Source organism: Chlamydotis macqueenii, chromosome 21, assembly GCF_036417535.1.
Source record: "Chlamydotis macqueenii isolate bChlMac1 chromosome 21, bChlMac1.mat, whole genome shotgun sequence".
In the NCBI taxonomy this organism is placed as follows: domain Eukaryota; kingdom Metazoa; phylum Chordata; class Aves; order Otidiformes; family Otididae; genus Chlamydotis; species Chlamydotis macqueenii.
In genome coordinates, this window is record NC_141576.1 from 9,439,424 (window position 1) to 9,453,875 (window position 14,452).

The window sequence follows — 14,452 nt, forward strand, 5'->3', positions numbered from 1 at the left end:
CATAGAACGTGAGCTGCGGAGCTGAATAACCGTATGTGAAACTGAGTGTGCGAAGCACTGTAATGGAGAACTGGAGCGCCAGCTCTGTGCCACCCTTCTGCCAAAGAGTTACAAATGGCTTCTTTTTGCTGTTCGGAGGTGTTGACATGACAGCGCTGATGGCTTGACTTATTTTGCTGAGTGCTTCCCGTGAATTCACCTGCTCCCATAAACAACATGGTTTTTTTGGTTGACTTGGTCTGTAAATAGGCAACGGCAGCATGTCGCATGCAGTGGAAGAGCTAATCTTGGAATTAAATGATCACTTACAGAATTTAGGATTTTTAAAGAGATTTTACTACTTAGTACTGGAGAGGTTCCAGCCCTGAATTTTGACTTGACTCGTGTTTTCAGAGGTAGGTTTGAAGTTTGTGAGCTGGGGTGGTCTTCACCGTGACAGATTGTGCACGGGTGTGCAGGTGCTGTGTAGATTTTACGGTTTATTTAGTGCAGTATTTGAATTTGGCAAAAATGGAGCGGTGAGGCTGATGAAAAGGTGAGGCAGAGCTGTCACAAATTGACCAATTAACTGCGTACGGTAACTGATAAGCTAACAAAGCGTTTAATCCACCGCACACCGATTCATTGTTGTTAGATCTGTACGCAGCTGTGTACGGTTGCCCTGATGCACGTATAAAGAAATCACCGTAAAATGATTCCCCTCCATAGCAAAGACCATGGTAACGCAGTGTGTTTGAAAAGGAACAGTAACCTGTTTATTCTTTTATTTAGCAGAGACGAAAGAAGAGGATCTTACGAATATGCCCCTGATCGTACTTACTATGAGACTGTTCGGACTCCAGGGACGTATCCTGAAGATCCTCGGCGGGAATACCCAGCTCGAGGCAGAGAATTCTATGCAGAGTGGGATCCCTACCAAGGAGACTACTACGACCCACGATACTATGACGACCCCCGCGAGTACAGGGATTACAGAGGCGATCCGTATGAGCAAGACATAAGGGAGTACAGTTACAGGCAACGGGAGAGAGAGCGGGAGAGGGAACGGTTCGAATCTGATCGGGACAGAGACCACGAACGGAGACCAATTGAACGGAGCCAGAGCCCGACGCATTCCAGGCGTCCGCAGAGCCCTGGAGCGTCTCCCTCCCAGTCGGAAAGGCTGCAGAGCGATTCGGAGAGGAGGATTTACAGCAGGTCGTCAGATCGCAGCGGCAGCTGCAGCTCTCTGTCTCCTCCACGATACGACAAGCTTGACAAAGCCCGCGTGGAACGTTACGCAAAAAACGAAAAAACAGAGAAGGAGCGTGCTTTCGACCAGGAGAGGGTCGACAAGGAGAAACGCTTGGTGAGGAAGGAAAAGCCGGAAAAATTAGAAAAAGAGAAAACCGATAAGCAAAAACGAAAAGCAAAAATCCATTCTCCCAGCTCTCAGTCTTCTGAAACGGATCAAGAGAATGAGAGAGAGCCCAGCCCTGAAAAACTGAAGGGCAATAGCAAGCAAAGTAAAGAGAGAGGCGACAAAGAAGGGACAGCTAAAAACCGCCTGGAACTGATGCCCTGCGTCGTTTTGACCCGAGTGAAAGAGAAGGAAGGGAAAGTTATTGATCAGCCCGCTTTGGAGAAACTGAGAGCAAAGCTGGATAACGACACTATGAAGTCCCCGCTTCTCGAACAGAAAACGCAGATGTCTCAAGCTGAGCAAGCCAAGTCTGATCAGTCCAAACTGGAGCCTGTCAGAGCCAAGGTACAAAAAGAGAAAGCCCTGGCCAGTCACATAGAAGTGGTGGATAAGGAGGGAAAAGTGAAACCCAAAAAGCACTTGAAGACAGAGCAAGCTTCCGAGGGGGCCAATGCGGTAGATTTAGACAAGCTGGAGGCTCGTAAAAGGCGTTTTGCCGATGCAAATCTGAAGCCCGACAGGCAAAAGCTGGAAGCAAAAAGAAGCAGCCAGGATGAGGAAGATGCACGCGTGGTTTTGAAGAAGCAGCTTGATGCAACAGCTTCATCTAGAGAAGCGACGGTGTTAAGGGAAGGAGAACTGGAGAGAAAACCCCTGAGGAAGGAGATGCTTAAAAGGGAATCTAAAAAACTCAAACTGGAAAGACTTATTCCTGTTACTAGTCCCAAAGAAATTCAGGAGACTCTCAGTGTTGGTGGGGTTGGCATGCGTCCCACCCTGGATTTGCAGGCGAGGCTAATGGAGACAGCCGATGAACCGGTGGAAGTTCAGGAGCTCCCTTCTAAAAAGTCAAACCCAGTAAAACCCCAGCATAAACAGGTACAGCTGCTAGACGACCAAGGAACAGAGAGAGAGGACGCGAGGAAGAATTACCCTGGTCTTCCTGAAGACACATCCGACCATAAACTTGGCCAAGAGAAACCTCAGTCAACTGATACGGAGGAGAAAATTGGTATTGACATTGACCACACACAGAGCTACAGGAAACAAATGGAGCAAAGCCGCAGGCTAAAACAGCAGCTGGAAATGGAGATTGCAAAGTCGGAGAAGTTCGGCAGTCCAAAGAAAGAGGTGGATGAATATGAAAGGCGAAGCTTGGTCCACGAGGTGGGAAAACCTCCGCAAGATGTCACCGATGACTCTCCGCCCAGTAAAAGGAAAAAGACTGACCAGTTTGATTTTGAAATTAGCACTAAAAGAGAAAGAAACTACAGAAGTTCTCGTCAGGTGAGCGAGGACTCCGAAAGGACGTCCTGTTCCCCTAGCATCAGACACTTCCCCTTTCACGAAGATGACGACACTCTCGATTCTCCGAGGCTGATGCCATTAAAGGAAACCAAAGAGTCACCTAAAATAGAAGAAAAGGGTCTTTCGTACTCCAGCATGACTGTGAGGGAGGACTCGCTGAAATTTAATCCTTATGATTCCAGCAGAAGGGAGCAGATGGCAGAAATGGCTAAAATAAAACTATCCGCACTGAGTTCGGAGGATGACTCGAGTAGGTGGGAAACGCAAGTGAAGCAGGAGCCCGGTAGAGTTGATATCAGCTTCCCAAGCAGCATCGTCAAAAGAGACAGCATACGCAAACGGTCTGTCCGAGACCTGGAACCCGGGGAGGTGCCTTCAGACTCGGATGACGACGGTGAAAACAAGCCCCATTCCCCAAAAGCTTCGTCCTTGCTAGAGAGCTCCAGGTTATCTTTTTTATTAAGAGACAGAGAAGAAAAGTTACGTGAAAGAGAGGAAAGACTGTCAAGTTCCTTAGAAAGAAACAAATTTTACTCTTTTGCGTTGGACAAGACAATCACACCAGACACAAAGGCCTTGCTTGAAAGAGCCAAGTCTCTCTCATCCTCCAGAGAAGAAAACTGGTCCTTTCTAGATTGGGATTCGAGATTCGCTAGTTTTCGAAACAATAAGGACAAAGAGAAGGTTGACTCGGCTCCCAGACCTATTCCATCTTGGTATATGAAAAAGAAAAAAATCAGGACTGATTCGGAAGGTGGAAAACTGGATGATAAGAAAGAAGATCATAAAGAGGAGGAACAAGAGAGACAGGAACTGTTTGCTTCTCGGTTTTTGCATAGCTCAATCTTTGAACAGGACTCCAAGCGCCTGCAGCATTTAGAGAGGAAAGACGATGATCTTGACTTCATTTCTGGTAGGTTGTACGGGAGGCAGTCTTCCTCCGATGGGACTAACAGCGCGGCCGATCTGGTGCAAGAGCCGGTGGTTCTCTTCCACAGTAGATTTATTGAACTCACGCGAATGCAGCAGAAAGAAAAGGAGAAAGATCAGAAACCAAAAGAAGCAGAAAAACAGGAGGATAAAGAAAACCAGCCGAAAACACCAGAAATGGTTCCTGATAGTAAAGAACCAGAACATAAAACTTCCTCAGTGGTTGGTCCCTCCTCAGTTGCTGTCCTACCACAGGAACCAGCACCGGTTGCTTCTGAGAAGGTAGCGAACGAAAAGGTGGTGGTGGAAACAGCTTCGGTAAAAGAAGAAAAACCATCTGAACCTGCTTCTGCAGCAGAGGAACAAAAACCCTTTCCTGAGCTCGCTGCTCCTGTCAAAATCGAGCCACCCGAGCAAACCGAACCCCCGCCAGTCGTAGAAACTGTTAAAGAACTTGTTGCTGCACCCCTGGCATCGGAGGAGGATGCTGTGGCAACAGAGCATCCTTCATACTTGGATACCAAGCCTCCTACTCCCGGAGCTTCGTTTTCCCCAGCAGAAACCAGTGCAGATCCAGAATCTGAGGGTGCCCAGCTGATTCCACCACCACCCAAGCTGGTTCAGAAGTCCGATGAAGCTGCCGAGCCTAAAGAAGAAAATCCCCCGCCTTCTGCAAATGCTGATGCTAGTGTGAGTCAAAAAGTGGAGGTGGCTGCCGAGGTCCTGCCGCCCGTTTCCGACAACGATATGGAAGTCGAACCTCCGGTTGTGGTAAAAGATAAAAAGTCCTACAAGAGTAAACGCTCCAAGACTCCCGTGCAGTCGACTGCAGCTAACGTGGTGGAAAAGCCTGTCACGAGGAAGAGCGAAAGAATTGACCGTGAAAAACTTAAAAGGTCGAGCTCTCCTCGAGGGGAGATGCAGAAACTTTCCGAATTGAAAGTGGAAGCAGAGAAAGTTTCGAGGAATGCTGCTAAATCCCCTAGTTCTGCCGCAGAGCCGGAAAACGTGGAGCCAAGCTTGCCAATAGGCCGGACTAGGCGCAGAAATGTAAGGTCGGTCTACGCTACCACGGGGGACAATGAAGGACCGTCTCCGGTGAAGGACTCTGTGGAGGTTACTAGATCCACCAGGAAGAGAGGGGAAAAGGAACCGCAGGAAACGGTGACAACTGTTCCGACGACCCCGAGGAGGGGAAGGCCTCCGAAAACCCGCCGTAAGCCGGAGGAGGACATCTCTCCCATAAAGACAGAGCCGGTACAGCAAGAGGCAGAGGAGGCTGAAAATAAAGATGCGGTGGAAGCTCCTAAGCCTGCAGAAGGTTGGAGGTCTCCCAGATCCCAGAAGCTGACACACAGTCACACAGCAGCTGCCACCAGCCAGCAGGGTAAGAAAGGGAAGAACGAACCGAAAGCCGATACCTCTGCTGAATCTGAGGATGCTGCTGAAAGGAGCGGGCAGGAATCGAGCGTCGGTGACAGCAGCAGCAAAGCGAAAGTGACTGAGAAGGAGCCAGCAGCGAGTGAGCAGAAACGCGATAGGAAAGAACCGGATGTGGAGAAAACCCAGCTGGAAATCCCCACGGTTGAGATCATGGAGAAGAAGCCTGCAACAGAAAAGGTTACAAAATCCAAAAGAGGAAGGTATAAAAATACCAAAACCGTTGTCGATAAAGCATCCGTTTGTCTCAAAAACGTAGAAATACGCCTCAACGTGGACGAGGTCAAGGGCGCCTTGCGGCCCGCTGAGGAGGAGGCAGAGCCAGTGGCGGTGTCGCCGGCCAAAATGAAGAGCCCTCCAAAAGAGGACGTCTTGCCACCCCATTTTGGTAAGAATGAGGTAGAAGATTCATTCCTGGAACCGGAAAAAGAGGTGATACGGGAGCCAAAGCAGTCCCCCGAAGCTGCCCAGTTAGCAAAGCAGATCGAGCTCGAGCAGGCCGTGGAGAATATCGCAAAGCTCACCGAAACGCCTCCGTCGATTGCTGCCTACAAAGAGCCAACGGCAGACGTGCCTGAAGTTCGTCAGGAGGAGGAAGGAGATAAACCGGCGCATCAGGCTAGCGAAACGGAGCTGGCGGCGGCCATCGGCTCCATCATCAATGATATTTCTGGGGAGACGGAAAGCTTTCCTGCGCCCCCGACGTATCCCGCTGAATCGGAACCTGAAATCCCCGCAGAGCCTTTGGTGTTACCGTCGCCTCGGGAGGAGATGGAGCCCGAGACGGATCAGGCGGTGAATAATATCCTGGAAACGGAGGCTGCTGTTGAGCCTGTGGTGCAGCCGGTTCCTGGCTCTGCCTCGGCACCAGTGGAGACGGAGAGCAAGGAGGTCGAGGTCAGCTTCAGCGAATCGTCCAACTCGGCGCAGGAGGCCGAGACCTTGCAGGAGGCTGAAGTTGCTCGAAAGGAGAAGGGCCGTCAGAAAACCACGCGGCAGAGACGCAAAAGGAGCACGGGCAGAAAGGGTGACACCGCTGAAGTCAGTGCCTTCGAGCCGGAGAGGATGCAGAGCAAGTCGCCCCCTGCCAATGACGTTAAGGCGAGACCCGAAGAAGCTGCGAAGGAGGAGAAGCAAAGTAAAACTGCTGCTCCGGCATCTGCGGAGCCGAGTCCTTCTGACACCGGCAAGGCCGCAGCTGCTGATGTTGTGGTGGCTGTGCACGAAGCTGTCGCTGAGAGCAGCACCTCTCCAAAAGCGCCTGCTCCGGCTCCTCTGGACCTGGCTGCCCCGCCGGTTCCCCTCGACGAGGGGAGCCAGAGCGGGTTCAAGATACGGTCGCCCATGGAGAACGCACCCATCACGCCGCCGAGCGCTCCGAACGCAGCCCTTCCTGCTGTCCCTGCGGCAGCGGCCAAGCTGCCCGCCCCGGTGCCCACCGCGATCGTCTCCCTTCACTCCGGCGCTGCCAAGGTGCCAGAGTGGATGGTGAGGCACGAGGAACCCCGCACCCGCTCCACGCCACCTCCCGCTCTCCCCCCGGACACAAAGGCGTCAGATATCGATACGAACTCCAGCACTTTGAGGAAGATACTGATGGAGCCCAAGTACGTCTCGGCGACAAGCATAACCTCCACGCACGTGACGACGACGCATGCCGAGCCGGTGAGTGCGCCTCGTCTGGAGGAGGCCCCCCTCCACCCCGCAGCAGAGGCCATAAAACCTGTTTCTGAGGAGAAGCCGGCAGTTCCCGTCACCAACGCCGTGGACCCGCCGGTGGCCGAAGCACCGGTGTTTACCGAGAAGGAGAAGATGAGTACCGTGATTGCTCCCAAAGCCACGTCTGTTATAAGCAGGATGCCCCACAGCGTGGATCTGGAGGAGGCTCCGAGGATCACCCTGGTGAAGCAAGCTCCCCAAACCCAGACCTGTCTCGTCAATGCCCCCTCGCCGAAATTTAAGCAGAGGTCAAGCGCGAACGATAACAGTAGGTTTCATCCGGGCTCAATGTCTATTATCGAGGAGAGGCCTGTAGAGACGGGCTCCAGTCCTGGGCTGCGGGTGAACACCTCGGAAGGCGTGGTGCTGCTGAGTTACTCAGGGCAGAAGACGGAAGGCCCTCAGCGAATTAGTGCCAAGATCAGCCAGATTCCCCCAGCCAGCGCCGTCGACATCGAGTTTCAGCAGTCCGTGTCCAAGTCTCAGATTAAACAGGAGCCCATCACGCCATCGCAGCCGACGCCAAAAGGCTCCCAGACCTCGGCAGGCTACGGGACTGTTTCCACCCATTCTTCGTTGGTACTGGGAACACCACCTTATAACACGTCGCCCGTCATCTCCTCCGTTAAACAGGAGCGCACTGCGCTGGAAAAGTCGGACTCATCCCACCTCTCTGTCCAGACGCCGGCATCTCAGCCTGGTAAGGTCCTCGCTCAGACGGTAAACACTCCGCCGGTGCTCGTCCACAACCAGATGGTTGTGAACAAAAAACTGTCCGACCCGGCTGCACTGAAAGTGGAGACCAAGGCTCTGCAGCCCTCCAGCCTGAGTCCTGGAGTCAGTCCTCACCACCCGTCCCTCTCCGGGAAGATGCATTCGGAAGCAAACCACGTCAGCTCAGGACCCAGCACCCCAACCGACCGTGCCATTTCCCACCTGGGGGTCACGAAACAGGAGCCGCACTCGCCGCGTACCAGCGGGCACTCGCCATCGCCGTTCCCCCGGGCTTGTCATCCCGGCAGCACCTCGTCTCCGGCTTTATCGAGCAGTACCCCCGTCATGCTGGCGCCGGGAATCCCCGTTCCCCAGTACATTTCCAGCATGCATCCCGAGCAATCTGTTATTATGCCCCCTCACAGCGTAACGCAGACTGTGTCCCTGGGCCATCTGTCCCAGGGCGAGGTGAGAATGAACACCCCTCCTCTTTCCGGCATCCCATACGGCATCCGCCCGGAAGCGCTCCACTCCCCGAGAGCGGCTCTGCAGCCCCAGATAGAGATCAAACCTCAGCGGTCCAGCACGCCGCAGCCGGCTCCCATCCGCGACATCGTCATGCCTCCCCTGTCTTCGCAGCACCCCCCCGAGGAGGAGATGCACTACCACCACAGCACGGTGTGCCGGGGACCGGCCTCCGTTCAGTCCGACGTGCTGGTGATGCAGCCAGAGTACCGCATGCACCCCTCCGGCATCAGGCTCGAGCAGTACAACGTCCCCCGGGATGTGAGGATGATCATGCACCCGCACATGGCCGCCGTGGGCGAGCACCACTCAGAAACCAGACAGTCCCGCACGCCTGAAGGCGCCGTGAAAACTCCCCCTGTCAGTAAGACCCCGCAGCCTGGGAAAGAGACGCCGAAATCCTCCGAAGGCAAGCTGGCGCACTCTCCTCACAGCGAGCCCCGGCTCCTCAGCGTCCCCTCCGGCAGCCAGCTGCCCGGACTGCCCCTGACGCAGCCCGTGGTGGTGCCACACGGCGTGCAGATCATGCACCCCGCGGGGAGCTCCTTTCACGATTACCGCTCGGTGTACAGTGACATGAGGAACTACCATGCGGCGGCACAGCTCGGGCACCCTCAGTTCCCGGGTGCCTCGCCCATCGGGTTGCCTTCCCGGAGCATGACCCCGTCTCAGGTGAGGAACAAAACCCTTTCTTCTGCTCCAGCCTGAAATCTGGAGCACTCGGAGCTGACTACAGCCCCGGCGCGGCTCTGCGTGGCCACAGGAGCCGAGTTTAGCTCTCTGTGGTCAGTCTCCAAGCCTTGCCTAAGATCAGAGTGCAAAAGGAGCTATTTTTCGTTGGGAGATGGGATTTGGACACTGCGTGGCGTTAGAGGAAGCTAAAAAAATTTCGGAACTACTGTAGGACTCAAACCTACCTGCAGATTTCTAGCTAGAAAGGTGCTGGGGGGAGAACTGGCGCATGGAGGTGACGCGTGGGCCGGCCGTCCTCGGCCGGGTGGCGTGGTGAAGGATTGGGCTGGGGGCAGGAGTCGGGGGATGCGCTGTCAGCTCTCGGGTGCGGGAGGCTGCTGGGGTGATTTGGAAGGGGGGCCTGGCCCAGCCACCCCCACAGCAGGGCTGGTGCTGTGGCGTGGAGACGCACATTTCTGCGAGGGTGTCCTGGCAATCCTTGTCGTTGAGTTAACGAGTTCCGATGCACCCACAGCCTAAAATGTCCTTTTCCCCTGCTGCCTGCTTCCCAGGGTCTGCCAGAGGGCGAGCACTCGCACCCCAGCCAGCCGGGGCGCAGCAAGACTCCTCAGATCCCCCAGGACCCCAAGGGTCCGCCGGCAGCCGGACCGGAGCAGAGTCACCACCCCGCTGTAAATAGGCACGCGGCGCCGCTGGACCCGCACGTCCACCTGCAGAGGGCACAGGCAGACACGGGCCAGACCTCCTACCCTTCGCCCGTGGCCGTTTCGATTAAACAGGAGCTTCCGTCACCGCACCAACCTCAGACGGTGCCCAAGCAATCCATGTTTATCCCGACGACGTCGGGTCCTGGGGCCCCGCCGGGGCTGCCCCTCAGCCGCCCCGAGCCGCAGCCCGCTCTCAAACAGGAGCCGTCTCCTCACCCCGTTTCGCAGAGACCCGTGGATATGGTTCAGCTGCTGACGGTAAGCACCGCTCCCTCGTCGTCTGCTGGCCGAGGAGCCTCGTGCTCCTCATCCGGGGAGAAGTAATCGGCTTCTGCGTAGCTTGGCACCGAAATCTGACCTCTCTTGCATCAGATGGTTCCGGTGCGCAGAAGGCGATGGATTGTCTGTCTGCTTTCGGGGCTCTTTCTGTCCCCGGGGAATTTTAGCCGTGCTCACGTTACACGGCGTTTCCCGGAGTCTTGGGATCAGAGATGCAAAGCATCTCGTCATCATTTCACGTAGCCTGCAGGCTCGGGCCGTGCCGTTTTCACAGGCAGCTGTTTATGGCAGGAAGGAGTGATAGCGTATTGAATCTGAAGAAGAAAAAACCCAAAACTATCCCAAAGTCTGGGGAAGAGGAGGGAGGTAGGAGGTGACGCTGACAGAACCCAGAGTCGTGTTCAGCGCTGAGCAGTTCCTGCAGCTCTCCCGCTGCGCCTCGGCTCTCCGTTTGTGAAGGAGAGATGGGCGTTGGTAACGGCCCCGCTGGCCTTGCGCGGTACGGGAGGCTGGAGACTGGGAAGCGCTCTGATGCTGGGGTGGAGGGCACCGCGCAGGCGTCAGCCAGCCGGAAGAAAAAACTCTGAATGGCTGATGTCGCGGGAGCTAACCCAGGCGCGGAGCGGCGCGCGAGGGGCAACAGGATGTTACGTCTGTCCCGAGCCCTTAAAGCCAGGCGCTGGTGGCTTAACTGCCTGTGACGGTATCGGAGGCAGACGAGCGGCTCAGGCGGGGTTTCGGATCCCCCTCCTTCATTCGTGGTTCACGGTTCTTCCCCCTCTTCCCAGAAATACCCCATTGTCTGGCAGGGCCTTCTGGCTCTGAAGAACGACACGGCCGCTGTCCAGCTGCACTTCGTCTCCGGTAACAACGTCTTGGCGCACCGGTCCCTGCCGGCGCCGGAGGGCGGCCCGCCGCTGCGAATCGCTCAGCGCATGCGGCTGGAGGCTTCGCAACTGGAGGGCGTCGCGCGCAGGATGATGGTGAGGGGCTGGACGGGGTGAGGGTGTGTGGCTGGGGAGAGCTGGTACCCGCGTGCTGAAAGCTGGGCTCTTCTCAAAAACCCCAGATTGTCACAGAAATGCCAGCTGTCGTTGCCTGTGTCACGTTATTTTGGGATTCTGGTGATAGCTGTGCAATTTCCTTGTCTCGGTGAGCGTGAAATACGGGTTGCACGCCGTGAGCAGCAGGGGTAGCTCTGCGTTCGCAGAGAGGGGACCGACGGAGCTGGGGAACCTCTGAAGGCACCCGTCCCTCGGCCGCGGAACAGATTCCTGCTGGCTCTGACGTGTCTGAGTAAGCTGGAGAGTGGAGTTCGGGTGACTGGAGCCGTGTGGCTCCTTGTCAGCGCCCTGGCTGAGGTTTCAGCACATCTTCTGTAGCTGGGAAGGAGTTCGGAGAGGATTTTCCCCAGATACCGCGTGTGCGGGACGAGGCTGTTCCCAGCAGACCGTTGACGCGGCGGCTGTGTTTCCTGCCAGGTGGAGAGCGATTACTGCCTGTTGCTGGCCTTGCCGTGCGGCCGGGACCAGGAGGACGTGGTGAGCCAGACCGAGTCCCTGAAGGCCGCCTTCATCAGCTACCTGCAGGCCAAGCAAGCTGCGGGCATCATCAACGTCCCCAACCCCGGCTCGAACCAGGTACGGGGCGCCCTGGGCGCCGCAGGTGAACTCGGCACACGGAACCTCGGTCGAGAGCGAGCGCCGCGGCCTCGCGCCCCGTGCTTAGCGTTGTAGTTGGAGGTGCCTGGTCTTTATCGTTGAGATAAGCCCCGCGCATTTATCGCGCTGGCTCCTTAACATCACCAATCACAACACACCGGTAGAATTGGTGTGATTGCTGACGATGAACTGCAAAGCCAAAAAACCCCAGACCTGTGTTGAGTTTGTTCGTCTTTGGCTGAAAACAAGCCAGACCTGCTTTCCAACTCCTTCTGCGTTGGAAGTGGAGTCCCGCTTGCTTCTCGCAGCGTATCCTGGTTTTCCAGACGCCTGCCCATTTCTTGCTCTTCGCCACAAAATGGGAGGGTTTGGTGACGTGGAGCCTTGATTCCGGATGCGTTGCTGCAGCGGCACAAATTTGATCTGTTCCCGGGGTGTAACCAGCCCAGAATGAGCCGTCAGCGCTCAGAGCAGCCGCTGAGTGAGAATTCCTGGGAATTTTTGTGCCTTTCCCAGGAAAACCAGCCAGCTCTGGGGTCCTGGGTGTGGGAAAACTCCCCGCCCCGGGGTCCGCACTGAGCAGCCTCTCCTTTTCTGTATGCTGCGCTGGCTTACGAGCCTGTAAGCCCCCAAAATCACCCGAATGTCCCATTTGAAAACGCTTTGGGCCGGCCGTCGCCCCGGCCTGTGTCTCATCCGCGTGTGCTTTCCTTCCTCGCAGCCTGCCTACGTTCTGCAGATCTTCCCACCCTGCGAATTTTCGGAAAGCCACCTGTCCCGCCTGGCCCCGGACCTCCTCGCCAGCATCTCCAACATCTCTCCTCACCTGATGATTGTCATCGCGTCGGTATGAGCTGTTTGCTGCTTACTGACTTCAGTTTTTTTATTTTTTTTTTTTTTCCAAGGCCCTGCAGCAAAAAAAAAAAAAGCCCACAAAAACCACACACACACACACAAGAATAAAATAAAAATAAATAAAAAGAGAGAGAGAAAGTAATGAACCAAGGAAGTGCTGCCAGGCTGCCAGCCTCCTGCCCTCCGGCCTCGATCAAACTGCTGCTGGGCAGCGGCGGCGCTGCCCGGTTTGTTTACATACTGCTTTCGCTTACGGACAACAGTGCACTCGGCGGGCGGACTGCGTGGGGTTCCTGTGCCTCCTTTTGGGGAAAAAAAAAGAGAAAGGATGGCTTATTTTTTTTAACAAAAAAAAAAAAAAAGGAGAAAAAAAAAATAAAAAAGAACCTGAACTGCCTTTGCACTAAATGAGTGACTCGGACCTTTGCACGGTTGGAGACGCTGTGACGTTCCGGATGTCGACACACGCTAGCGCGCGCCGAGGACAGACCGCAGGACCTGGGACTGCTGCCCAAACTTGTGGGTCAAGGATCATTTCACACGTTATCTTCTTTTTTTTTTTTTTTAATTTTATTTTATTGGGGTTTTTTTCTTTGTTTTGTTTTGTTTTTGCTGGATGTGAACCTTCCTCTCCTCCACTCTGCCCCTGCTGCAGCCGTCTTCTCTTCATCTGGGATGTACAGTTTACACTGAAAAAAGTACAAAACAAAAAACAAAAGGGAGAGCTATTTTCCTTCCGGTGGGATATGCAGAACTCAGTGGGTGTGTATATATAAATATATATATAATATATATAAATATATATAATACTGACTTTAAAAAAAATCAAATCCCCACAACATACATTTTTTTTTAATCTGTGCCAAAAATGTGTTTTCAGAGAAAATCTTATTTTCATACTCAGACTTTGTATTGTCACTCATTTGTAAGTGCGCTTCATTTAACCCTGCCCCGGCTCGCGCGGCGGCGCTGTCCCACACCTGTACAAAGCCTCGGCCCCCTAACACTTATTAATTTATGGAACTGTTTGTTTTTTGGTTTTTTGTTGGTTTTTTGTTGTTTTTTTTTTTTTTTCTCAGCGCAGTTTTGTTTTGTGTGTCCATTGGATTACAAACTTTATTAAAAAATACAAAACGGCTCGGCGCCCGGACCTCGTCCCTCGGCCGCGCGGGATGCGGGGCTGGGGGAGAGCAGACGGGGTTGGGGCTCCCCTGGGAGTCGGCACCGAGCTCCCGGTTGAAAAAAAGAAGAAAAAAAAAAAAAAAAAGATTTTATCTGAGTAAACTCGAATCTCTTGTTTATTTTCCCTTGTGTGTTGTAAATAATTTGTTAAAAACCAAAGTTGATTTTTTTTTTCTGCTTTTAATTTCATTACCTGCAAAAAACAAATCCCTGAATGCTGATGCTCGCCATCCTTTGAAAAACGAGTGCCAGACTTTACAGCTTTCGTTGCTTTTCCACCCAAGAGCAGGAGGGAAGCAGCGCTGGGGGCCGCTGGAGCCCCGGGTTCGTCACCCGGGGAGCTGCGGACGGGGTGGAAGCGAGAGGAGGTGGTAAAAAGGGAGGTGCGGGAGACACTGGGGGGGGTCAGGGCCGTGCTGCCATGGAGAGGGGGACTCGGGGGTCCCGGGGTCAGAACTGGGCCTTAGACACCCCCCAGTGTCCCGGGACGGGGGTGGTGGGATGGGTGCACGCAGGGGTGGCCGGGCAGACGGCCACACGGACGGCGAGGGGTCTGATCCTGGCCGGGAGCGGGTGTGTGGCATTGCTGGGTTTTGGAGCGAGCCCCAGTGCGGGGAGTTTACTGGGAGCGGGAGCAGCTGGGGGCACGTCTGTCCTGTCGGGCTGGGTGCCTGCTTGCACGTCTGGCTGGATGTCCGACTGTCCATGCACACGTCCGTGAGTCCATCCGGCTGCCGTGCATCCGCCTGGGCCTGCGACTGTGTGAGTCCAGCCAGAGCAGCACCCATCCGCCACGTGCAGGCCAAGGAGAGGAGAGCCGACAGCGTGTACAGCCGTCCGTCTGTCAGGGTGCACGCCTGTCCGCGTGTCCGGCTGGTGCTCCGACTGTGCCCCAGCCGTGCTCCCAGCCGGACGTTCACCCGTCCGTGTGCCCGGCCAGGTCAGCCACGTCTGTACACGCAGCTGCGCGTGTGTCTGTCCGTGTGTCCGGAGTGACGGCCACCACCCGCCCCGCTGTCCGGCTGGGCAGTGGGACG

General features: G+C 55.0%; 1 protein-coding gene across 1 annotated transcript in view; it reads left to right on the forward strand.

Moving 5' to 3' along the window:
• The window catches only part of SPEN (spen family transcriptional repressor), a 67,786-nt gene extending 54,252 nt beyond the window's left edge, over positions 1-13,534 (forward strand). Inside the window, exons 11-15 of the mRNA XM_086764369.1 lie at positions 772-8,710; positions 9,283-9,696; positions 10,506-10,700; positions 11,199-11,357; positions 12,100-13,534. Coding sequence (XP_086620495.1) covers positions 772-8,710; positions 9,283-9,696; positions 10,506-10,700; positions 11,199-11,357; positions 12,100-12,231 — 8,839 coding nt within the window. The 3' untranslated portion in view covers positions 12,232-13,534. The remainder of the gene's footprint in view (positions 1-771; positions 8,711-9,282; positions 9,697-10,505; positions 10,701-11,198; positions 11,358-12,099) is intronic.
• The last annotated feature ends 918 nt before the right edge of the window (positions 13,535-14,452 follow it).